We start from the raw sequence: 25,871 nt of genomic DNA on the forward strand, positions 1-25,871 counted from the left end.
TCCTGAATCTTTGTGTTGCTTTTTCTTCCTGGATCTCAAGCTCAATGCTGCCAGTTTCTTTGTCCCTGCAGGTGCAGACAAATTAGCATAAAGAGTAAGTTGCAGAATTGGAGAACAGCAAATTTGATTTCAAAAGCCATTTCAGATTGAGGTCCATTTGGTGGCATTAGGAGCAAAACTAATAAACAAACCAGACCTTTTTCTACTCAAATTGATTTTTTTTTTTATGTGACAGAATCCCTTTAGAAGTAGGATATTTTAGGAAATTCTGATTTTGGCTGTCGTGTACAGTGATTTGTTTGTTTCCTTCCTCATTATTGCTGACTGTTAAGTTACGTGAGTTGGCAAAGGAAAATCTTTTCTTTGATAATAAAAAAAGAATGTATTTTCTTGTTTTTATGACCTTACAGATACAGCATATTATGGTGTGATGTTGTTAGTGCTATCATGATTCCCATTTTGCAGACCGAAAACAGGGCCACACCTAGACTTTACAATAATGAGGAAATCTGGGATCTGGTGTACTCGCTCATTGTGCAGATAAGCATTTTTTATAACTTCTTTCCCATCGAGTGGCATATATTTGTTTTTTGAGGGAAAGACTTCTCTATAATATGTGACAGAGAATCAGAGGAGCCCTCCGTGGGATTGCATGATCTAGGCCATCTAGTGAGGTGCCCGAGTTCAGAATTCTCTGAACATTCCAGATCCCCCAAAGGGTGTTCACATCTCAGTGGGTGAACACTGTTGCTTACAGGGCACAGTGACTCGCTCAGGTTGCTCAACGGTGCGAAATGTTTGTGAGGACACACACGTCAGTGAGGGGCAGTGACCCCACAGGGATGAAGGCACGGGAGCTGTGCGTCAGCCAACCCTCAAGGCAGGTGGACCTGGATCCAGGACAGCTGGGGCTCTGTTGTAGGGCTTTGGGAGGTTCCCAGGCTGCACTGCAGTAACCTGCCCATCTCCTATGATACGTCTTCCTCTCCTTTCCCTACCATCGTTACCTGGTGTTTCCCTTTCTACGCCCCATGTCTTTACTGTGGAACTTTTGCTTACTCACCTTTTTCCTATTTCCTCATCTCTCCAGTTTGCAGTGGCCCTTATGGTCCAGACTCCCCATCTGTGCTTTCCTTGTACATCTCTCTGAGCCCTGCTTCTGCTGATTTCTGCCTGATTTGTTTCATATTCCCGATTTCACATTTCTTTGAGTGAGAATCTGATAACTCACCTTTTTGTGTCAAACTATGTTGTGGATCGCTGCCCATCCCACAGACAGGCTGTCCTTGGGTGAAGCGCTCACCCCTAGGGGGTCATGTGGAATGAAGGGCCTCAGGAAAGGCTGGCTGGCTTTAAAGGAGGCGGCAGCTTCCCCCAGAGAGGGCAGTGGGCAGTCACCAGGATTGGCACATCCGAGGCACTGGCCTACCATCTTCTCATGAACCTTTCTAATACTGTTCCTCACCCTGAAGTTGTCTGGAAGCCTATGTGGAATGACTGGAAATTAATTTTCTAGGGAGTTAAAATGTTTTCAAGGTCAGAAAAGGAGAAATCGTTAAAGTGACCATAACTAGGAGACACTGAATTTAGAGCTTTACATTCACTACTTTATTTCCTCCTCACAACTTTCTAAAGTAAATATTATAATCCTTATTGGGCTTAAATAAGCTGTTCAAGACAAGCGAGTATGAAGTAGAAAAAGTTGATGGTCAAGCCAGGTCTGTCTGACTCCAAAATTATGCCGGCAATTTATACTCCTTCTATACCTAACTAGGTATCTTTAACTAACTAGCATGCTCTTCACCCGAGTCAAATTAAGCATCCCTGAAATATGTGACTGCAATTGGAGCAGCAGTGGGAGAGCATCCCAAGCCAGTACTGGGAAGAAGGGGAGTCACTCTGAGATTGAGGTGCGGGGAAATGTCCCTGACATCAGCATGATGGAGTTGCAGCGCCTCCTCGAGGTCATTTCACCCCCAGCAGACATGATGAACGCGGCATGCAGAAGGCTTCTGTGACTTATATTAACACAGATCCATCATTAATATGACAAATATGCACACCTGCAGACTTAATTGCTTCAATTTTCTTGAGTCACTGATAGGTTTATGGCCTGCCTCAATTCCAGGAAAACTGAAGCAATTGAGATTGGGTGAAAAAGTCTCTTAACCCAATCAATCTCTCCGGCAGAGCTAGTCTCCGGCCCTGATGACAGACTTTCTTTCTAGACAGGGTAATTAAAGAGGCAGAGCCAACTACTTCTCAAAGTCCCTTCATCTTAGCTTTGTCATCTCTAATGCAGTCTCAGAAACTCTACAGCCAAGTATGGTGGCTCACACCTTTAATCCCAGCACTTTGGGAGCCCAAGGCAGGCAGTTCACTTGAGGTCCGGAGTTCGAGACCAGACTGGCCAACATGGTGAAACCTGTCTCTACTAAAAATATAAAAATTAGCCAGGCATGGTGGCTTGGGCCTGTAGTCCCAGCTACTAGGGAGGCTGAGACATGGGAATCACTTGAACCTGGGAGGCATAGGTTGCAGTGAGCCAAGATACTGCCACTGCACTCCGGCCTGAGTGATGAAGTGAGACTCCATCTCAAAAAATAAAAAGAAATTAATAAAAATAAAGGAAACTCTAGCGGGGAAACATCTTTCATCTCCCATCCTTCTTCGAATGACTGGCCCTTCAGTCTGACCAAGGACGTACTTCTCCCTTCACTTGTCTCCCATCAGAGACAAGGTTGGGTAGGATTTCTATTACAGTTTGAGAATCCCCCACCTAAGATCAAAAGGTTTGTTCACAGCTGGGAGTTCATGCCTGTAATCATAGTGCTTTGGAAGGACGAGGCAGGAGGAGCACTTGAGGTCAGGTGTTTGAGAACAGCCTTGGCAACATAGCAAGACTCTGTATCTACAAAAAATGAAAAATAGGCTCAGTGATGCACACCTGTAGTCCCAGCTACTTGGGAGACTGAGATGGAAGGATTGCTTGAGCCCAGAAGTTGAAGGCTGCAATGAGCTATGAATGCATCACTGCACTCTAGCCTGGGCAACAGAGCGAGACCTTGTCTCAGAAAAAAAGGAAAAAGTTGCTCGGAAAGAAAAAAAAAAAAAAGAGCGATCTTTTTGCCTGAAGCTTTCTCCTCAATATTCAGGTTCAGCTTGTTATAAAAAAAACAAAGACAACACAAAGTGGGATATCATTCTTCCTTTAAATGACTAAGGAAATCTCTAGCAAAGAAAGCAGAGCTACTTAGTATTTTTTTTTTCTTTTGATGAATGAAACCTTTTAAAAGTCACGTTTTTCTTTGAAAAAAAGAAAGAAAGAAATGGCCGGATGCAGTGGCTTACTCCTGTAATCCCAGCACTTTGGGAGGCTGAGGCAGGTGGATCATGAAGTCAGGAGTTCGAGGCCAGCCTGACCAACGTGGTGAAACCGCATCTCTACTAAAAATACAAAAAGTAGCCGGTATGGTGGTGCACACCTATAATCCCAGCTACTCAGGAGACTGTAGAAGAATCGCTTGAACCTGGGAGGTGGAGGTTGCAGTGAGTACAGTGAGCCAAAATCATGCTGCTGCACTCCAGTCTGGGTGACAGAGCAAGAATCCCTCTTAAGAAAAAACAAAGCAAGAAATTATAAGAATCTAAAAGATTATTAAAATGACTGTATATGAAACAATTGGTGTTAAATAGAAATTAATTGACCCCCAAATAGAGATTTGTAGCCACCAGTGTTACAAATAAGTGATCCCACAAGATATGAGAAAATGGTGTCAGTCAGAAACTACCAAACTTTTTTATTATTGTGGAGACACAAAGTAAGAAAAGCAATTATGGACTAATTATTTTCAGATTTTACTGAAGAATTTGTGATATTTCAACAAGCATGTTACCTGCTAAAATTGAAGTACTAAAATAAGTCGTAGTGAATACTGAGAATAACACAAATCAGGTAACCAAATAAAAATAGTTAAATTCCTGGAGCTGCATAAAATACATACGCACATCAAGAAGAATTTCAGAGAAGCAATATCAAAGTATTGAATTTAACCTTATCCAGCAGAAGATCCTTGTCTACAAGGACTCTATCCCCTCAGTGAGGCAGACCATTAAAGTTGATGATAACAGATGAGATTTGTAAATGGGACCTAACATGATTGTGAGGGGGTGCAGTTATGAAGGGGGGATTGTACGCCCTTCATGACTGTAGGATTGTTCCCCCTTCACGACTGTATAGAAGGGGGACTGTAATGGGGAATCTGTACAGGGAAACGAAGCCTGAATGATGAGTATCTTGTAGAGGTGTGCCATGCATATACATACTCATCAAGGGGATCGACTTAGATTTTTAAAAAGCTTTTGATAGATTCTCCCTTTAAGATCTATTTTTTTTTTAAATGGTAAGTTACCATCTTTGTTGGGCATGGAACCTCAGTTATTATGAAAGCAATGTGATAAACCATCTTTATAAATGAATTAGATGATACTGAACCCTATACTAAAAAGTCAAGTTAATAGAGACAGACTGTAAGAAGATCAGTGTTAGAGGGCAGAAAAGAGGGAGATGATTTTCCTGTGACCAGCTTCAAGTAATGCCGTCACAGGTAAAGACTCTAGCTATAGTTATGAAATAAAAGGATCTTTGTCATATCATTAATGATTCAGGAAATAACTTAGAGTTCATTAAAATCATTCTCTGAAAACACTGACCCAATATGAAGTTGTGACTGAAAAAGGGGAACAATTGTCCATATGAAGGACATGGAAAACACAGTAGTATTCTACCCTTAATGTAGAGCTGTATTGAATTTTTTTTTAACCAAGAATTTTAAAAGGTTATTCTTGTCACTAATCTTCAATGATAATAGTAATAATAATGATAACTCATATTTCTAAGCATTTCCGTGTAAATTTTCACTTCAGCAGCCGTGTGATGTAAATGTTTGTGTTATCTCCATTTTTTGAAAGATAGGGAAACTGAGGCATAAAGCTTTCAGAGGCAGTGTGTCCAAGAGCCTTGCCTCAGACTGGTTTCCTGATGTTAGAACCCTCCCTGTTTCTTCAGTGCTGCATTACTCCGCTCCAGGGAATGCATTCAATGCGCCCAGCAAACGTGCACAGAAAAGTGACCGTAATAATCAGCAGGAAGTAGGCGTGGTTCTGTGAAGGTATGAATAAAAAGCCTGGCATATTCTAGATGCAGTAGCCAAATAAGGATGGGAGAAATATGAGTGAGTCTCCTGATACAAGGCAGACTAAGGGAGGAGCGTGATTCATGTTTATCACATTAAAGTGTATGTGACCTTGTTCACCAAATACTCAATTGCTAGGATTCAAAGTTTTTGAAGCACAAGGAAGATGAATTTAGGGCAAATGAAAGAAAGTACTGCTTAACTCTGAAGGTATTATTTATATGAAATTTGCCTCCCAAAGTGTACTACAATCGAAATATACAGATATAATAAACAAAACAAAACAAAATAACAACAGTTTATGAATAAAAGAGACAGAGTCAGTTGCCAAGTAGTTAAGATTGACCTCAGCTTTAAGGTTGATATCTGGGAGGAAGAATGTCCCCTGGCACAGAATTATCTTCCAGCTCTGTGCCTTTTTGGCTCCAGAATGAGGAATAGATGGAGAAACTACCAATACTGTACACCTATCCCTAAGTTTCTGTCTTTGTGCCCTGATTTAAGATGAATCATCCACTCTTTCCAGTTACTGTCACTTTTGTTTACACTCTAGCTTACATACGAAACTACAGCCACAGTCCTTTGGGACATGCCCTTACACAGCAGAGGAAGAAAACCCAGCACTTACTTTTCATTTGGTAAAACCCCACTAACATTGTTTTAGTTAAAGCCTCAGCAAAAGGGCCAGTGCTACCATGAAGTATGAGAATATGAACACAAACATTCAAACACAAGCAGCAGTACAGCGACCCACACACATAGGTGTGAGGAGTGGCACCACTGATAGGTGCCACATGGTGCATCAACTTCACCGATTTTCTGAAAGACATCATTCATGTAGAATGCATGTCTCCTGTTTCTCATTACCAGCCCCAGTGTATTTTGTTTGAAGGGCTTGTAGAGGAGGGAGGGCTTTAGAATTAAGATAGAAAATATGGAAAGAGAAATAATAAAGAAAAGGTCCTGTCAATGTATTTTATTCCCAGCTGAGCAGCAAGATACCTTAGCAATTAAGTGACCTTGTATTTCTTTTAAATCATTCTCCCAGCAGGGATTAGATGACTAGATCAACGTTTCCATGGAGATATGCTTGTCAGGTCATTTAGAGGTCATCTTAACCCCCTCAGTAATAGGCATCTTACACAAATTAGCCTATAGAAATGGGCCCCAGGCAGTGTGGAGAGTCTTTAGACCAGTAATGAACAAAGTACTATGCAGATGTGATTATTCAGGAGAGTCTGTCACAATGAAATCACATCAGATTGCCATTATGATTTGTACACTAGTGTCAGTTGATTAATAACTCAGTTTCATTCTTGAGTCTATAAGCCCAAACTCTTCAAACTCCTGGCGGTGTTTACTATTGATGTATATCTTCTGTATATCTTATTCATTAAGCTGAAATACAAGCACAGTGACTCATGATTTCTCAGTGTAGATAAACATCAGTTTGGTAGACAGCACAGTCTGGTAGAAAGAGCACTGTGCCAGGAGTCAGAAGGCTGTTCTCTCCATCTCATTAACTCTAACCCTTGAAATTGTCACTTACCCTCCTTGACCTTCTGGTTTCTAATTCTGTAGAACCTACCACACAGGGGTGATGAATGAAAAGGGGACCTTAGAAGAAAGGGCTTTGCAAGTTGTAACACAGGAATACTAATAATGTATTTTTCACCTGCTTGAGTCTTTGTGGAATTCCCTTTCCACTCCACTTTCTCAGGCTGAATGATACAATAGAGATACCTAAGATTACTATCATGTCTCAGCCTTACTCTGAAGGAACTTGAAGTCCAGCCCTCATTATGACAACTGCAAATCACAGAGACAAAAAATGCCAGAAAATTTTAGAGTGAGAAGAAGCTTTAGAGGCCACTTAGGCCTCCTTTCCTGTAGGAGAAAATGGCCTAGAAACAAGAACCAAGAGAAATGACTGGCCCTCCAGCTTGGGCTCCGTGGCGGTTTGTATGTGCAAGAAGGCAGTGCTCAGGGTCAGCAAGGTAAGCTCAGGCGTCTGTGGGAGTGGGATGGAAAGTCTGTGCCCTAGAGTAAGGATGAGACTGGAAGGCTCTACATGAATGCAGTACTTCTTGGTATTTATGATAACAGGTGCTCACACAGACTAGTCTGCAGAGAAGGACTTTACTACTCATAAAAGCAGAGCTATTATTTTAATATTGTCCCCATTTGCTCCTTCCGTCTTCCCTAACCACACTTACCACCCTCATGTCCTGGAAGGACCTGCCCATTTGAATTCATGAGTGCTTTGCTAAGTGCCCGACAACAAGCTCCCTGGGGGCTGGCCTTGCATGCCAGCCTTGAATGGGCATTCCTCTGTGAAAGCCCTCGTGGCCAAGTCTTAAAGCATAGATAGTGTAAGTGGACACTTTTAACAGAGACATCACAAGATTGTTCAATTTGTTAACGAGTACTTACAGAAGTGGACAACTATGGCTTGGCCTGGGCTCCTCAACTGGAACTGAGCTGATTCCTGGACTTGTGAAGACTTTTGAGCAGCTGAAGCTAAAGTTACCATTTGCTTAATTCTGTCAAGGATTGTTGCTCAATTTGAGGATTTATGCGAGTGGTAGTAATAATGACAACAAACAGTATTAATAATGAGGATGATGATATCAGTGTTTATTAAACTCTAGGTACTGCTAAGCACTTTGTCTGTATTATCCCAAGACTGAGATTTGCAAAGTGAGGGAATGAACGTTGAGACAGTGAAAAAGAACAGTGGCTTTAAAACCAAGAGACCTAAGATTCCCCTCTCAATTGCCACTCCCGCCCCTGCAGTTCTAGTATTTACTCATTGGGTGAACTTGGTCAAGTAGGTTGACTCTTCTGGAACTCAAGTTCCTCATCTCTAAAATAATGGGTATAAATATTCACATGAAAGGGTCATTGAGGATTAAGTTAGTTCATGAATATTGAAAGGACTTCTTAGCAGGGCCAGTGCATAATAGATACATTATTAGTTGTTGAGTTGAATCTTAGATGATAAGAACAGAAATACAAGTGGATGATAACTAATTAGAAATGGAGATGAATCAGAACAGTTCAGGACAGGCGACAGGCTATTCTTCTTTTGTAAGTCATTTACAGGTGATATTTTGTCATTATCAGTTCTTTTTTCCATTCATTTTATAAGGCAAGAGCCAGAGAGAGGACCTCACTGAAATCATTTAGGATCAGAAAATTATGGCAAATACTATTCTCTTTGTTAATGAAAGACCAGGAGTATGAGAGAGAAGATTTGGAATGAACAGATCTCTCACTGGGCCCAGCGTAGAATTTTCTCCTAATCACCCTGTGACCCGTCTTCTGGCTTTCCAAAACTCTGGCATCCATGTTGCTGCCAATGCCATACTACAGAAGAGTGGACCCCAAGGACTTGCAAAGCTCAAATCAGAATTCCAGTCGTGAAGCCCCAGGCTTCAAAATGACTTATTCTCATGACAATGTGTGAAATGGTCTGTAAATACATATTTTAACATTATGGAGTTTAAATATTATTACACACCTTACTTGATGTCAGATTCTGTTAAATGCATGCTGTTATCTCAATATACAAAGGTCAGTCGGGTGGCAGTGGAGAATAGAAATAGGTATAAGTAAAAAATCCTTTTACCAGTACATCCGCAGCACAGATAACCCTGCCTTTTTCAAAAAGCTTTGGGCTTTTTTTCCCCCCTTTCAAATGAGACTTTAATGAGTATCATGTGGATAAACTCTTTGCCGAGGTTTGAAAAGATCCAGAGAAACACTGTGGTAGGAACAAGCAAATCATTTTGGATGAAATCACAAGTCATTTGAATGCTTCCTCATCTGTCTGGTTGTGTCAAAACCTTTTGGCTGCATTTTCCCCCCACAGGAATGTTTTCATCTCCATGGCTAGGTAAATAGAATGTTCGTGTAGTTGCTCGATTGCTATTCATGCCAGCACAGAGTAGCATAGAGTGACCTACTTCCAGCAGCATCCATAGAAAGCTTCACTGCTTTCCATCAAGACTGATTTAAAAAGCCACCCTCTGCTTCCCACAGCTCTCGTCCCCAACTGCCCCCAGAGACAACAAACTACGGACTCTCCAGGGTGTTTATTTCCTTTCTCTCATCACTCCTGCTTCCTGTGTTGGTTCATTTTAGTGAATCCTAGCCTTTTGGCAAAGAAGAATTTGGTGGATGGATACCTTCAAAGGAAGTTAACATTGCAAATTTTTAGGGTCTAGCTCTATAAATGGTGGAGCCACCAAGAGAAAGATCAGGATACCCTTATCCACATAAACATAACTGATCAAAGGTTAATAAATCATTGAAAATCATTTGGAAGCATCTATATGTGGGTGATTTTTTTTCTTACTGGGGACTCTGATTGGAGTTTTAATAGGTCACTCTCATGAGTTTCAATATGGCCATTCCTTACCTTATAAAAGGATAGGCTGGATTGAGCTGAAACATTCCAGCATTTTGGGAGGCCAAGGTGGGCAGATTGCTTGAGCCCAGGAGATTGAAACCAGCCTGGGCAACATGGTGAAACCCGTCTCTAGAAAAAATACAAAGATTAGCAGGACATGGTGGCATGCACCTGTAGTTCCAGCTGCTTGGGAAGCTTAGATAGAAGAATCACCTGAGCCCCATAGGTTGAGGCTGAAGTGAGCTGAGATTGCGCCACTGCACTCCAGCCTGGGTACTGGAGTGAGATCCTGTCTCAAAAAAAAAAAAAAAAAAAAAAAGGCCAAACTCCAAGAGAAATCGTCTGATTTGAAAAATTTCTGCAGAGACCTTTATCCAGTTGGCACACAGAAAAACAGCAACATGCACCTGATTTGGAGTCTAACTAGAGCCAAGTGTCATGTTTGGTTTTGTGTCATTGAATAACATGGTTAGAGCTGGACAGTTCCAGTTCCTAGAGAAATCTGGTCCTATAATTTGAAGAGGAGAAAGTGAGCTCCGGGGGAGCTTACAGCAGTCCCCTTCTCCAGGGTTCCTGTCCAGGGCTTTCTCTAAACTGCCGTTGTTTCTCATCACTGGATCATTCATGCTTTGAAGCTCTGTTGTTTTCGCCATTGAGGGCAGATGTCACCAAGCAGGGGAAGTAGAAATTCAGTTTTCCTTTTCCTAGTCACAAGTGGGTATTTCTATTCCATCCCAGCATGTCAGGAAGATTCTGGTTTCTTGAAAAATGAACCTCCTGTGCTTCTGTTGGATGAGAGATTTTTGAAATTTTAAGCTATTTTGCTCTAAAGCGTTTGGTCCACATAGTTCTGTGGCCATTGCTCAAGCCCATTTGGAGAAAGAGGAATGAGAGTGAAATGAGAGGAAACAGCTCTATGGCAATGAATTGAATACAGGAACCACAATGAGAGCTCCATTCGCAATTGTTCTCTGAACATCTTCGCAAAGGAGTTTCCTGGCTATGCTGTCTTTCATATTGTTGTTCACTTAGCCAGGCCAATATAGGCACAAACTTCAGGCAAACCATCAATGTTTCTGACATCTGTGCTGGCTGACTTTAAGCCCAGCAGGGTGTCCTGTTTTCTGTGGTTCTAACTCTGGGATGCGGGATTTTATCACTTCAGAACTCCATACCAGATGGTCTCTATGGCAAGAGGCATGGAGGCTCAGCGAGCTCAGTCCAAGGGCCATTGTTTCCCAGTGAGTCTCATTTCCTCACTTTTCCTGACTTTGCTTCTCCTCTCTGCATCTTTCTCCTTTGTCTGTTTTTCATCCGTCCCTCATCTTCTTTCACAGATGGCCAGGACATTAATGTGCTGCTGTCATTATGTTTATGGAACATGTAGAGGATGCCTTTCCACAGACATTAAGACGTGGGTCACATTTGATTCTAGGGTGAAGATTTGCAGGATAATTAGTGATCCCCTACTGTTATTAACCCCTGACTTAAGCAGGTTTATTTTCTTACAAAGGTGTTGAAAGTTAATACCGCTGTGAATAGTTTCAGTGAGAAGACCATTATGAAACCATGTGGGAAACTAGACCTACCATCAATATCTTTCAAACTCTGAAATTAGAAGGGAAAAGAGGAAAGTAAAAAAGAACAGAAAAAGGGGATATTTCTATCATAGCCCTATCTTTGGTTACCTCAATGATAGTAAGTATCTGATAGACAAGACCCATTTGTTATTCTTAGTGTTAGACAGTAGGCTTATCACTACTAAAGTTCTGACCTCAATCTTTATCACATAGGGAGGCTCATATTGGCTGCTGAGGTAACATAGGGTAGAGGTGTAGCTAGATTCTATTTTTAGAGATGCCTCTTTTCCCTTTCTGTTGTATTTCTTTCATAGAGGATATAAGGCTCTTCATAAGCCCACACTTAATAAAACTGAAAATAACTAGCAAAAGTAATAACCCAGAGACACCCTCCAACCCCCTAACAGCAAGGGCCCCTCATAGGAGTGCATGTTATTTGTTCTCCAACTGATCCAGTTCTTTTCAAACTCTGCTCTGTGAAACCCCCTCAGAAACCATACTAGATTTGGTCTGGAGAAGGGTTCTTAGATTAACAGCAACTTTGAAACTTCTAATTTAAGCAATGTCTTTTAATAGTCAGTCATGGCCATCAGGGAGTGTCAACCTCAACCTTGAAACACTGCAGGGTTAGTTCATCAGTTGCCCTCAACATGAGGCTAAAAATAGACTGGTTAATGCTTCCTCCTGCCTTGACCTCAGCAATCACAGCAGCCTTATAAGTACTCAGCTGGATTCAGCTTGCACTCAGACTTGCTAGGAGTGAGAAAGGGTCCTAGAGTGCCAGGACTGCTCTAAGCCACTCTAAGCCAGCCAGTGAATTAAAGTTCTTTGACCATTTTCCAGGTTAAAATGCATATTTGAATTCAAATTGTCAAATTCTTTGAAAGAGGGCATCATGGATCTGGTCTTCAATGAGGTTGTATTTTGGGGGAAATCCTGTTCCTGACATGATGTGTTTTCTTAGCAGCTCAGTTCCAGCATGAAGGGACATCCAAAGAAGGAACAGGGCACCTGGATGTTATGGGGAAGTTATAATCCCTGGAAGAGGAATTTTTGCAGCTAAGTTTCCAGTGTCCTAATCTAACCCCACAGAAAATGCTACAAGCTCACAGTCCACAAGCTAACATTAGAACAGTGACTAAGGCTAATCTAAACGCGATTTCATCTCACTCTCCTTCCCACTGCCTTTCCCTATCCTAGATTATTCTCTGCTGTGACTTACCCTTCCCAAGATCTCATTATTCCGATTCTGTATTGCATGCATAAGCTCTAAATTATCTTTCTTCGAAACCATGCATCTGTACCAGCATGAATGAGAGTCTTTCTCACCAGCCTGAGGTCCAACGGGAACATGGCCTGGCTTTGGAAGGCTCTGATCAAATCCTCCCAAGCCTGTTCCCCCTATGTGCAGAGGGAAAGGAGAAGTGGAGTTTGGGTTAGACTTAGAGAAGGCTTGATGTGGTTTGAGATATTAAACTTTATAGGTGGTCATATGAGGCACAGCCTTGTGGACTTAGAATCATAGAATGTCAAAGTTACAACAGAATCTTCAAGTTCGTCAACACACAGATCCTCCTTGTTCAGATTAGAACACTCAAAGCAAGACAACTCATTGAAAGTTACTCATACCATACCTAGGCCTCCTGCACCTGAACTCGCTATTTTAGTCACTGCAGAATGTAGGAGTCAAGTTACAGTGAGACCTGATTGAGTCTCGTTTGCCTGCCATTCTCTTTCAGGGTCTTTAATCATTCTAAATTGTGGAGTAGTTCATTCCTCTGCTTAATAAAACCATAGGTGACTTTCGATTAGTTCTGAACTCCTTAAATGGGCATTTACAACATTCACAGTTGCCACCAATCTGCATTTTTTGCTACTGTCCTGGGCTATTCTTCTCCACCTCATTCCCTGTGCAGCTTGACCAGACCTCCTGTGGTTCTGCAAACATGTGTTATCCTTCTGTTCCTTTGTACACACTGTCCTCTTCATCTGGAATTGCCTCTCCAACATTTTCTCCCATTTGCTTCCTTCCCATCCATTTATGTCCAGCCAATCCGCTCTGCATTCAGCACTGCTGTTGGTGCTTAGAGTACTTCTTCATGGCCATGTCTTAAATTTCTGATTTGATTGAAACCTCTTTTAGAGTAGGTACCCTGTAGCAGAATTTGCTAAACGTGGCAAATATAGTGTGTTCCAAAAATATGTATTATATCCAACGATAACTAGCACCTGGTTTCCATATATTCCAGGAAGTTCCAAACACTTAGAGCGTGCTGAGGGATGTGAGGTTTGTGGAGGAGAAGAATGGACACTCTAGAAGTCAGGGATATCTTCCCTTTCTGGATGTCTCAGCCCCACAGCATGATGATGGTATTGGTGCTCCTGCCACCTGCAGTATCTTGAGATGACTGTGTAGGATCCTGTTGGGATTGGCTTATTCAGTGCGCTACAGAAAAGCCTCCTGGACACCCTCATCTGGCCTTGGGTGGGCATAACTGTCACCTCTCAAATTTGCTCTTGCGAGCCTCAGGGGAACCTTGCATTGGTAAAGCGATTTCCGAGCTTTTCCTCTTCCTGAGATACTCTGCTGGCATCCAGACCAGTATGATTACATTGACGTTCCAAGCTCTGATTTCGGTCCTATTGGTGAGGAAACTCACAAGACACTTGCTGTGCCCTGTGTGGGTTTTCATTGGTTGACCCAGGCCAGATGGAGCATACGTAAGCAAGTTCCTGGTTTAGCATTATAGTGCTTCTGTGTCAGATCTGCGAGAAAAGAGAAAAAAGCCAAGGAAGAAGCTATCATTAGGTAATTATCTTGAAACTGAAGAGGAAGAGGGCAAGCATGGTGCCCTCTTCCTTTCATCCTTTGCCCTCTGTGGTGAGCCTAGTCCAGGCAGAATCATGAACTCACCCTCTGTAGGGATGGGCATGTATAACCTACAGAGAGGTTCAGAGGGCTGACCTGGAAGCCGAGGCCAGAGGCTGTGCTCTCAGCCCACCTCCCCCTGGGGATACTTTGTCAAACCTTCACAGTACCTGTTCTTCCATTGGTGCTACAATGCCTAGGACCCTGAAGCAGAAGACCTTCTTTCTCATAAAAAGCCTTGGACTGCTAGTAGGCATGGAACTTCTTGAGCTGATGAAATGTTCTTGGACTAGACTTTGGCTGTGTAACTTTGTGAATATATTGAAAACCTCCGAATTATATACTTTAAAAGGGTGAATTTTATGGTATGTGAATTATATCTCAATTCTGAAAGAAATTGTGGGATATGAAGACCTTGTTCAAAAACTTACAAGATTGTAGCATAAAAGCTTCTAAAAGACTACATGGATTTGTCTACTCAAGTGTGCTGTCTGTCTGTGCATGCTCTGAGATTATGTCCTCTGGTATGTGTGTTGGGAGTGGAGGGGACTAATTGTTCATCTGCCTCCGCCTCTGTTCTGTGTCAGGCTGGGGTGACCTTGGTCTAGGAACCTTGTCTTGCTTCCACAATGGAAACAAGGTAATAAGCCTGACCTACTTGATGAGGATCTCTTGGGAAATAAAAATCTGGTTTGCCAAGTGCTTTAGAGGTATGAAGATGCTAGATCCTTCTGAATAGTTGCAGGAAAGGCTGAGTGGCACTCAGATGCTATGAGACAAATCCCACACTGGGGTGGAACAGGGGCAGGCAGGAGGCTGAAGGTGCCCTGCTGTGGGTGATTTAATTATGTTATTAGGTGTCCTATTAGGAGCTATGACTGCTTGTGATTTTTATGTCTGGGGTGAGGAGACAGAGTTTGGTTTCTACTGCAATGACAGGACAGGCACTCATGGGAGGAGGAGCGTGTGCTTCTTGGGAGAAGCTTTTGGGGCCTTGATGTGAAGGCATGAGTATCGGTTGGAAGGGTAAGCGCCCAAGTGGGGAGTGGGGTTTGTGACTGTCAGGCCTTCTCTGAAGAGCTGTGGGCCACTGCTGCTCCAAGCATGAACCCCCAGAGACATGCCCACAGGTTTCTCCTTGCATGGAAATCTGGAAGCCTCCTTAGTAGAAAGAGAAATTCTTTTCCTGGAGAAGTCTGGTCACAGCCTGGCTTAACAAAGAGCGGCATGCTTATAGAAAGCCAGGACTAGGGTTCAGGGAATTGTGCGTCCTCACACCCCTGCCTACTGCAGCTTCCTGGATGCTTTGTCTGAGTTCATGGACAGCTTAGCAACCCCATGGGATGACTGAGTCCTTTAGGTGGTTAAGGAGGGGCCAAAGATGGAAGGGAGCGCTGATCCCTTTCTCTTTTAGCCCTGCCTCACACTCTCAAGTGTACCTTCTTCCTCATCTGTGGGATGGTAGGATAAGACAGGGAATCATATCAGTGTCTTTGGGGACAGGCTAATGACCTGTGGGCTCGTATAAAGCCTTCTCATTGCCCTACCCTTAGGGGACCAGTTGATATTCTCCCTTTCCCTCATCCTTGTTCTCCTATTAATGCCTGAACATGCTTCCCCTACTTCTGTACCTATTGAAAGGAAGTCCACTTGCCCATCAAGCCCAATACCAGTATCATCATCCTCAGAGGCTACTTCCCTCCCTTCTTCTACCCTCTACCCAGACAAGATTACTCTTTTCTTCTGTGTTTCCACAAAACTTAGCCCCTGGTGTCACACTCATTCACTTATGGTGGGCTGCTTTGTAGAATTTGTTGAGGATCTCATTTAGATTAGTATCTGAGTGCCTAGGACAGTGCCTGGTGCATAACACATGGCTATTTCATGCCTGTTGAATAAACAAACTAATCAATAAATAAATAACATCAGTTGTACCCTCCCACAAATACTGAAATATATTTATAAACTCCATAAATATTTAAATTGTCTTCCTTTTTATGGTTGTGATACTTGATGAGAGAATACATTCTAAGTGTGTCTTAGCCTATTTTTGTCTGTGAAGTTATTATTATTTTTGGGCCAAAGGTAATACATTTTTGGAGAAGAACACTTTCCTTAAAAAGAAATGGCCAGGCCGTATGGCTCACATCTTTAATCCCAACATTTTGGGAGGCTGAGGTGGGAGGATTGCTTAAGACCAGGAGTTCAAGACAAGCCTGGCGAACATAAGGAGATCCTGTCTCTACAAAAAATAATTAAAAAAACAAATGAGCTGGGCATGATGAGATGTGTCTCTGGTCCCAGCCTCCCACTGGGAGGCTGAGGCAGGAGAGGATTGCTTGAGCCCAGGAGGTTGAGGGCACAATGAGCTGTGATTGCACCATTGCACTGTAGCCTGGGTGACAGAGTGAAACCCTTGCTCAAAAAAAAAAAAAAAAGAAAAAAGAAAAATAAAAAGCAATGGTTTACTAAAACTTTGTTCAACAGAATACTAGTTCCCTAGAAATTTGGGAGAGATGAGGTTAATCAGGTTTTTCTGCTGTGGTATATTTCAAAGCTTTGACATAATATTGCCTGAGAATGCAAAAGAGAGGAACATACACACAGTGTATTTTGCAATACTACCTTAGAACCAACTACAGTGCTAGGGGCATATTCAGTTTTGGTATTTTGCTATTAAGTCATTGATGCTAGTCCCATGCCTCAATCTCCATCCCTGATAACCAAGTGAGTGTGTCTGTAATAAGGACCCAATTCTTCACTGTCTTCTTCATGTATGCCAACTCTCCTCTGTAAAACTGAAGAAAAAAAATAAAGGGAATTAAAACATTACTTTACCTGTCACAGCAAGTTAGCAAACATCTCCAGTGGACTATGCAGCAAATGATTGTGGTTTTAGAAATAACCGGCCAGCCCCCGTTGCTCTGCAGTCACCTCCCAGGACTATTCCATAAATGCCAGTTGTCTTCACAGTAATTACCAACTCTCTCCTTGGTAAATTTACTGGTATGTCTAGGAATAATTGCTGGGGAACTCATACTTTCAAATTTACAAGAGGCAAACAACCTTGTATTTACCTCGGGGGGTTATCAGGTATTCAAACTGAGCTGTGTAAAAGATCATAGGAATAAGGGGAAGCACTTGAATTTTCACCTTGATATTTTTCTCAATGAGTGAGAGCCTGGCTCACTAGATTCATGGTGGAAAGACCTACGGGGATAATTGTCTTCTCAGGTGTCTTCTCTTCCTTGTGTCTTGGAGTAAAGTCTGACCTAACTGTGCATTGTTGGAAACTTCTGCTGGCTTCAGACGAAACTGGCTAATTGGTACAAGTGTCTAGGAAGAAAATGAAAAACTTGGTCCCATCTAAATTCTAACCTGTGGGTTTGGTGTTTATCCTCTAGAGATCTCAGGGAACACAGAGGATATCCCTTTGGTGCGCTGGAGGCAGCAGTGGCTGGAGAATGGCACTTTACTTTTTCACATTCATCACCAAGATGGTGCCCCAAGCCTTCCTGGACAAGACCCCACTGAAGAACCCCAACATGAGTCGGCGGAAGAAGAGCTGAGGATCCTCCACATCTCAGTTATGGTAAGAGCAGCACAGCCTTAGCCTCTTAGGCCATAGCTATGTTACCTTGACATCAAGGGTCTTGGTGTCATACATATCATCCTATCAGACCCAACTCTGTAATGATCATTGATCATGTTAATAAGTAAATTTCCCATTTGTGGAAAATGCATCCACTTGTGGTGTAAGTAAAAATTGCAACTATTTCTAACAGTACCATTCCTCAACTGTTTTCTCTAGAAACATGCTCAGATATGAAGACTCTTTAACAAACCAGAGATAATATTATATGAGGGCAGCCAGGCACAGTGACTCATACCTGTAATCCCAGAACTTTGGGAAGCTGAGGTGGATGGATCACCTGAGGCCAGGAGTTCAAGACCAGCCTAGTCAACATGGTGAAACCCCATCTCTACTAAAAATACAAAAATTAGCGGGGCATACCTGTAGTCCCAGCTACTTGGGAGGCTGAGACATGAGAATTGCTTGAACCGAGGAGGCAGAGAGGTTGCAGTAAGCCAAGATTGGACTACTGCACTTCAGCCTTGGTGACGGAGTGAGCCTGTGTCTCAAACAGCAACAACAACAAAATTAGATAAGGGCAATGGATTGTCATAGATGGAAATTATCTCATTAGAGTATTGGAGAATCTTCGAGTAGTTGCTCCACAAATGTCTGTTAAATGATGACCCTCCAAGCTGCTTGCTGCTACCAAGTTCTCTTTTCTCTTCTTCCAGCCAAGAGGAAGCCAGTAAACTGGCTTTCTGTCCTCATGCAATAGAAGGCATGCCAGTAGACACTCTCTAGCTCAACTCAGATACTTTACTATTAACATTCCTTTTCCTATTTAGAAATTTGAAGCCTCAAGAAAAAATTGGAAGGTTCTTTCTTTCTTTTTTTGAGATGGAGTTTTGTTCTTGTTGCCCAGGATAGAGTGCAATGGTGCAATCTCAGCTCTCTGCAACCTCTGCCTTCCCATTCAATCGATTCTCTTTCCTCAGCCTCCAGAATAGCTTGGATTACAGGCATGTGCCACCATGCCTGATTAATTTTGTATTTTTAGTAGAGATGAGGTTTCTTCTTGTTGGTCAGGCTGGTCTCGAACTACCAACCTCATGTGATCTGCCTGCCTCGGCCTCCCATAGTGCTGGGATTACAGGTGTGAGCCACTGTGCCTGGTCGGAAGATTCTTTCTAACGTTCTAGGAACTTGTATTCTAGAATCTCACTAGAAAGTGAGTACTATGATGGGAGGCCAGGGATTTTGTTTAGTGTTGTTTTGTTTACTGATGTATCCCCTGCACCTAGAACAATGCATTTATACAGTTGATACTTAATATTTGTGGAATAAATGAATGAATTTCCCAGTGAAGAGATAAATAAAACCTGTTACACTGGTATTTTATGTATTGATGTTGTGTTGTTAAACAAATACATTGTCTGCTCTTAGGGTAGCCTAATAGCAGATTGAGACTTGACTGGTTATTTATGAGCCATGTATATGGGAAGGTGTAGATTATTTCACTGTTAGGAAACTCAACACAGAACCAACCTGAGTCTTAGTCCAAACCTTAATTCCTCTGTTGCTCTAGTACCATCACTACATGCTATTTAGCTTTGTGTTCAGACTGAGGGAAACTGAGTGCATTGTAGATATAGAAAAATGTTCTTTAGCCAAAGATGGAAAATCTCTCCATAAAGTCTCGGATAAAATCCCAAAATGTAAGCCTTCTATTTCTTACGCAACTAGTGTCCCCATAAGTAACTGGCTTGATGGGTTGCCTGCATGTACATGAGGCATTTGGTTTAAACTGTGTGGTGGAGAAAAGAGTTCTTGAATTGCAAACGTTAAGCCTTAATATCCAGATAAGGCCAGATGTCAGGCAGGTAAATGAGGTTCCTATGACTCACATTTACAAATTAATCAAGGTTTATAGCATGGGAGTTTAGGACTTGCATATCCTTATTAAAGAATAGTGTTTTTCCTCTTGGAGAAGGTTGTCTTCTTTATTGTAGCTTGTAGTATCGAGAGAATGGTAGGCTTCAGGCAGGTCAGCTTAATTGGCCCTGGGATTGACTGGAGTGATGAATTTAGAGGCCATATTGTCTTCAAATTTATAATATGGTCTGACTAAAAAGAAGGACACAATGGTGGATTCTCACCAGCCATCCATGTCCTGCCATCAGTGTGGGAAGCAACTGTGGTCGTGGGTTGTTTTGTTTTGTTTGGGTCCAAGAGCATTTCACAGAGGCAGTCTTTGTCACACTGATGAAATGTTTAAGGTAAAGAAAGGTGTATAGATGTTTCCAAAAATAAATATTATGCTTATATTTTAAAAAAAAACCCTAAATAGAAGAAGTTGAGACAAACAATATGTCAGAAGAGGAGTCTAGTGAGGGCTGGAGGCATAGTGTGAGAATTTGCACAAGACTAACAGTCTGAAGCTTGTACTTGTTGCTGCATTGTATCTTCAGTGTAAGAAGCACCCTACCATCCATCTATCCCTGGAATGAGGTGCTTAGTAAGTTCTCTAGAGGGGTGTGTGTGTGTGTGTGTGTGTGTGTGTGTGTGTGTGTGTGTGTTTGTGGAGGTGGTGTATTGCTCGGGCAATGGATGCACCAAAATCTTGCAAATCACTGCTTAAGAACTTACTCATATAACCATACACCACCTATTTCCCCAAAACCTATGGAAATAAAAAATTTTTTAAAAATGTGCTCATCAAAAATGCTAAAGACTTTAGGAAATAGGTTGTGCCTTTAAAACAAAACAACCCCTATGAAAATACCTACATTATAGTGTTTTTTCAAATGAGATCCCCTGAGCAAAGATTAAATGACAGTGGACACTGAACTGGAGAGAGAAAAAGAGTCAACTTTAAACTTGCCTCTGAGACCTCTCCTTCATATGCTACTTGTCACCCATGGCAGACCACCAGTGACATTTTATTTTCCAAATAAAATGCAAGAGAGTATTCATTTGGCTTAATTTAATTTATTCTCTTTTATTTTTAACCAGACTAAAGAGACAGAGGATAAAAGGGCATAGGCAAAGGTAAGGGCAGGAAAGACTTGTGTTGTCTTTGGGTTGGCCTGTTGTATATGGACAGACCCACATCTCCATAAAAAATTCAGAAGGGCTTTTGACTGCCACAGGACAGGAATCTCAGGATGAACTGGAGATATAAGTATTTCCTCCCTGCTCCCTCCCTTCCCTATCAAAGATGGTTTGGTTAGTGGAGCCTCCTCCAGCCCTAGCCATCTCATTGTCCTCCATTCCCATTCCATACACATACCCCACACACTGCCTTTTTTTACCCTTAGGATTCTATTCTAGAAACAGTTTCAAAGTCTGAAGTTGTGTATCTGCCCTCAGCTTAGAAATCAAGCCTGAGGGTATCCTGTTTGAAGATGTTGTTCCTTGAGTCTCTGATGGCTTCCTCTTAAGAGACTCAAGTGTTGGTAGAGTCTGTTTTGACACACTTTATCCCATATCCTTTGGAGGAAAGGTAGGCAGCTATTTGAGGCATCTGGATGACAGCATTACAAATGCCAGAAGATAGTAGAATTTTTTGATTTGTAATATTGAGCAGTGACATACACTTAAATGAAATCTTATTGCCCAAACCCCTTTAGTTATGAAATAACAATAGCAAGGCCATTGTTCATTAACTCTAATGATCAATATTGATGCAGTTTTCAGATTGGATCAAAATAGCATAATTTGAAAAAGAGAAAAGATAAAGTTATTATCAAAACATGAATACATCCAAACTTTCCTCTTCTGTTAAGAAAATGTATAATTAAAAGCTTAACTAATAATCCTAAATATTCCCAATATGTGCAAGAGGGAATTAATGGTTTTATGAAAACCTTAAGGTTTACATTTCTCTCATTTTATATATATACTTTTTAAAATCTATATTTCCTCAGTGCAGAGACCACTGTTTATTTCTATATTTTGCATTTACTATGTTTTGTTTTAAACGCAAAATAAATGAGAGAATGAGAAGTAAAAGAAACCTTTTTTGAACCCTTATGGCATTGTATGAATGAGAATTTGCAAGTTCTTTTTTTATACCATGCCCAGTATAAATCAGCCATCAGCAAAATTGTGGGCTTGCAGAAAACCAATCCCCCATCTGGGAGCTGGGCAATTTAAAACTTTGAAAAACCTTTTGCTTTTCTTATTTTTCAATCACATCCTAAAATTTTTGAATTATTTTTTCCAAAGAGGTACCATTTCTTCCTTGCATAGAATAATTGGATTTCCCTTCTGAAATCTTACATTATTGCTTTGAGGGTCAAATGATGTATTTTAACCTCCTTGCATGATTCAAAGTTGGCTAAAGAGATTTATTTCAAATTTTGCAAGATAATTGACATTCAGAACTATAAAAGTACACAAGGATACTCTTTTGCAAACTCTTGAACAAATGAAAGCAGAATCAGCAAATGAAAACTGAGTGTGAGTTTAAACCAAAAGTCAAGCAATTCTTCAGTTATAAGGCAAATTGTTTACTCCACGGAAGACCAGGTTTCAATATGACTTCATGTCAGCTATTCAGACTCTGTGTGGATTTACATTTTCATATTGTACTCATGCTAATTTACCATACAGTGTACATTTTTCTTCTTAAAGTATGCAAACAAGTTTAATGGTGCACAGTAGAATTTAAATGTGTTGTCTGTATATTTTATCTTTTAAATTAAAGATGGCAGTTTTAATAGATTTCCTATATGCATATAGGTTGGTTAAATACATGTTTAACAGCAAGCAGCCTTTCTAAAATGCTTTGGGTATATATATACATATATATGTGTGTGTATATATATATATATATATATATATATATATATATATGCGCACACATAATGAAATTATATAAATTATATATATATATATATATATATATATATGATTTTTCTATATTGATAACTTCCACTGGTAGAGAATATCTTTTGTGGTTCAGCCTTCTTAGGCACAGTTGTGGGGAAAAAAAATCTTAGTAGCCCCCGCTGTTGGTGACTCCTTGGCCAGTATCTGGAGGCCCCCCATGGCCTACTGCTGGCTGCCATCAGAGGCTCCCAGGCTCCTGTTTTCTGGGGATCCCCAGGTGAATCCAAGGTACAGAGTTCACTCTTGGGAGAAACAATGCAGCGAACAAGATCTGGAGACAAAAGAGGCTGCAGGTGCCATTACACAGTCCCAGAGTCCAGCAAATAGAATGCGCACTCTAAAGTGTGCCCATTCCCAGTGTGGGAAAAAAAATGTCTGGGGTTGAGTCAGTACAGAGCCCACAGAACATACCTATGGGATCCTCCAGAATCAGGTTTCCAGGGCTGCCTAACAACTGTCTACCAAAGCCTCATCCTTACCCTTAATGTTACATTCAAGTTCAGTCCAGTTGCCTGAGGAAAGCATGTGAGTTTGCTTGAAGCCATGCCTTGTTTCACTTCTAGAGCACGGCCACTTCCAATGCAGAGAGAAGCAGTTCCAAGTTTGGCAAGACCATCAGGTTCTTATTAAGTGTCTGTGGGCACAGGAGAGAGGGCTAGATGTCTTTTTTTATCAGCACCTTTTGCCTTCAGCAGATCTGTTACAGAAATTCATTAACAAATTCATTAATCAAGGTCTTTTGCATCTTTATGGTCAATTTATAGTATTTGTTTCATTCAACTTAGGATGTCCTAATTTATCAGGATCAGTCCTTCTGATCTTGAAGCAACAATGGAGACAGTCATGTTGTATGTTACCAGAAAGGACAGAGCTAGAGTAATAAGTGGGAAGGTCCAGGAAGAGAGGTCTTGATTCGGTTCGAAGAAGACTTTTCTTGCAAGCCAAGCCATGCATCATGGGGCTGAACTGACTTACTGGTCATACTGCCCACATGCCAAAGCCATCACTGTGTATTTTACCTTCCATTAGGAAAGTTGTGGGCAGTTCCTAAAATAATCAGTAAGCTCTCTTAAAAACTCTTTACTCTGTTTTTCTCTGAAAAGCTGATGTGCAAAAGCCTGGAGATGCCAGGGTCCATCTGGGGACTATACCAAATGCTAACTAAGGTTTGACATACAAACCTCCCTCACCTGGCACCATGGGATGCTCTGTATCTCTTGCCAAGATGCATTGGGCACAGGTATACATGAATTCATTAGCCATTTGGGTTGCTCATGTATTCTGTTCTTGTTTGCTGCCCTCTCATATTCCAGTAAAGTGAGAGCTGCGATGTAGTGAAAAGACACACTGGCTTTACAGTTGGAAGAGAGGACTTCTTATGCAGGCTTTACCACTGTAGGTAATTTGCTGGGCTTTTTTGAAGCTTCATTATCTCACCTATAAAATGAATGCACTGGTCAGGCTTTTTAGTTTTAGAGAAGGGAGATCCACTGAGGCCTTCTCTGTAGTAGAGTTGTACTGTAGAAATTCATATGGAGATAAAGGAGACAACACTCTCCTGATTTTAAGAAGTGTATTCAAAGAGCAGATTCTCATGAAGGCCGGAACTGGGAAGTTGTTGAGGATCTGAGTTATTTTATCAGCCTCAGCTTCCATAGCTTGTGGTTTGGCTCTTTAACACCTGTTTCTGTTGCTCTTTTTGCTATGAATTAGCTTCTTTGTCTAGTCTATTCTATAAATCTTTCTCAATTGCAGTGCTTTTATATGTTTGACACTCCATTTACTCATCAAGTCGCCTCACTCATGACCTGTCCTGACTTTTCACAGCTTCACAGTGTTTCCAACTTTGTTTCCACTGCTGTTAAATTTCCTGCCTTCCTCCCTTAGAGATTCTAACTCCTTAGTGAAAGAAGCAGGTGGATCTAATTTGTTACCATCATCTCTGTTTGTTCAAAGCTTTCATATCAGGTTATCCCACAGGTAAATGTGATCCTAGCCTTCCCCTGGTGGATATAGTGGGGAGGTGGGCTTATGTGGTATACTCCTGCGCCAGGCACAGGTCAGAGTCGTTTCCTTTAGCAGAGACAGAAAAACTGATTTCATGATTTCTTGTTTTCAGTACAACAAGCAGACTAAGACCTCACTAGTAGAGATGTTAGGAGAATCACAGTATAACATAGGCACCATAATTTTTGTCATCATCATCGTCAAAATCTTATTTTGCACCACACCATAAAATAGGCTTGGTTAACTGAGAACATAACAGGTAGGTGATTTACCCAAAGTTAAACAACTATTAGTTTGTAGGGTCATGATTTGAATCATGGCAGTAGGCAGAGTCCTGACCCTGTACTTTGGAAAGCACTCATCTCCTGACCCATAGTGAGCACACAATATATATTTACTATGTGTCCTTTCACCAATTTTTGTTGTTTTGTTGACTTTTGAGTGCTGAGACTCATCTGACACTTTTCTCCATTTTCACTTTCACACTAATAACACTACAAGGACTAAGACTTGACAGCCATGATGGAACACAAATTTTCTTTCTGTGGCTACACCAGGCAGCTAACCCCAGAAGCTCAGACTCTGTTCAGCTTGGCTAATCCCACCTGTGAACCTTGGCTTCAGCCACACCACCTCACAGCTGGCAGTGGGGTTGTTGGCAGGGAAGGGAAAAGGATAATTGGGGAATTACAACTTTAAAACTGTGAAAGTCATGTAATGATGGACTTAGCTTCTTCATATACAAACTTTCACATTGTTGCAGGAAATTTTTAGAAACTAGAAAAGTATTTTCAAACATCATTGACCTATCACTGATTTTTAAAAATCATTGACTTGTTCCTTCATTTAGATATTGATTTTTTAACATTATTTTTTCAGGCTTCAGTTTTTTTAGCTACAAAGTAGATAGGAAATGAAGAAGACAAGGTTCTGCTTTCAGGGAGCATTTAATCACATCATTAATGCTTACTATTTGAAGAGATCCCTTGGCAGAACTGAGAGACAATTAGAGTTTCCATCATCTTTTCCACTCCTTTTCAGTCTTTACATCTTTGCAAATCTGTTTTTCTCTTTCCTGAAGTTCACAGAGGCCTTTTGCTACCCTCATCTCTCCAGACAGCAAGAAAAATAGCTAAGAGGCCAAATTTTCAAAAGGATGCTGATGTCTTTTAACAAGTTGATGTAATATTCTGTTCAGCAATCTAGTTCACTTGATACAGAAGCTAGCAATTTACTTGCAAGTACTCAGTTTCAGAAATCCCTGAAGATCCTTTTGAAAGCAGGAGTCATAATTTCCATGAGGTTTCAATCAATATTAGAAACTGGAAATATTCAT

At 41.3% G+C, this 25,871-nt stretch overlaps 1 protein-coding gene across 3 annotated transcripts in view; it reads left to right on the forward strand.

The window, feature by feature from the left end:
• The window catches only part of ASTN1 (astrotactin 1), a 318,993-nt gene that overhangs the window by 101,740 nt on the left and 191,382 nt on the right, over positions 1 to 25,871 (forward strand). For all 3 annotated transcript variants that reach the window (XM_074389834.1, XM_074389833.1, XM_003925340.4), the window contains exon 2: positions 17,463 to 17,650. In XM_074389834.1, the coding sequence (XP_074245935.1) occupies positions 17,463 to 17,650 (188 nt within the window). The remainder of the gene's footprint in view (positions 1 to 17,462; positions 17,651 to 25,871) is intronic.

This window comes from Saimiri boliviensis, chromosome 19 (assembly GCF_048565385.1).
Source record: "Saimiri boliviensis isolate mSaiBol1 chromosome 19, mSaiBol1.pri, whole genome shotgun sequence".
Classification (NCBI taxonomy): Eukaryota; Metazoa; Chordata; class Mammalia; order Primates; family Cebidae; genus Saimiri; species Saimiri boliviensis.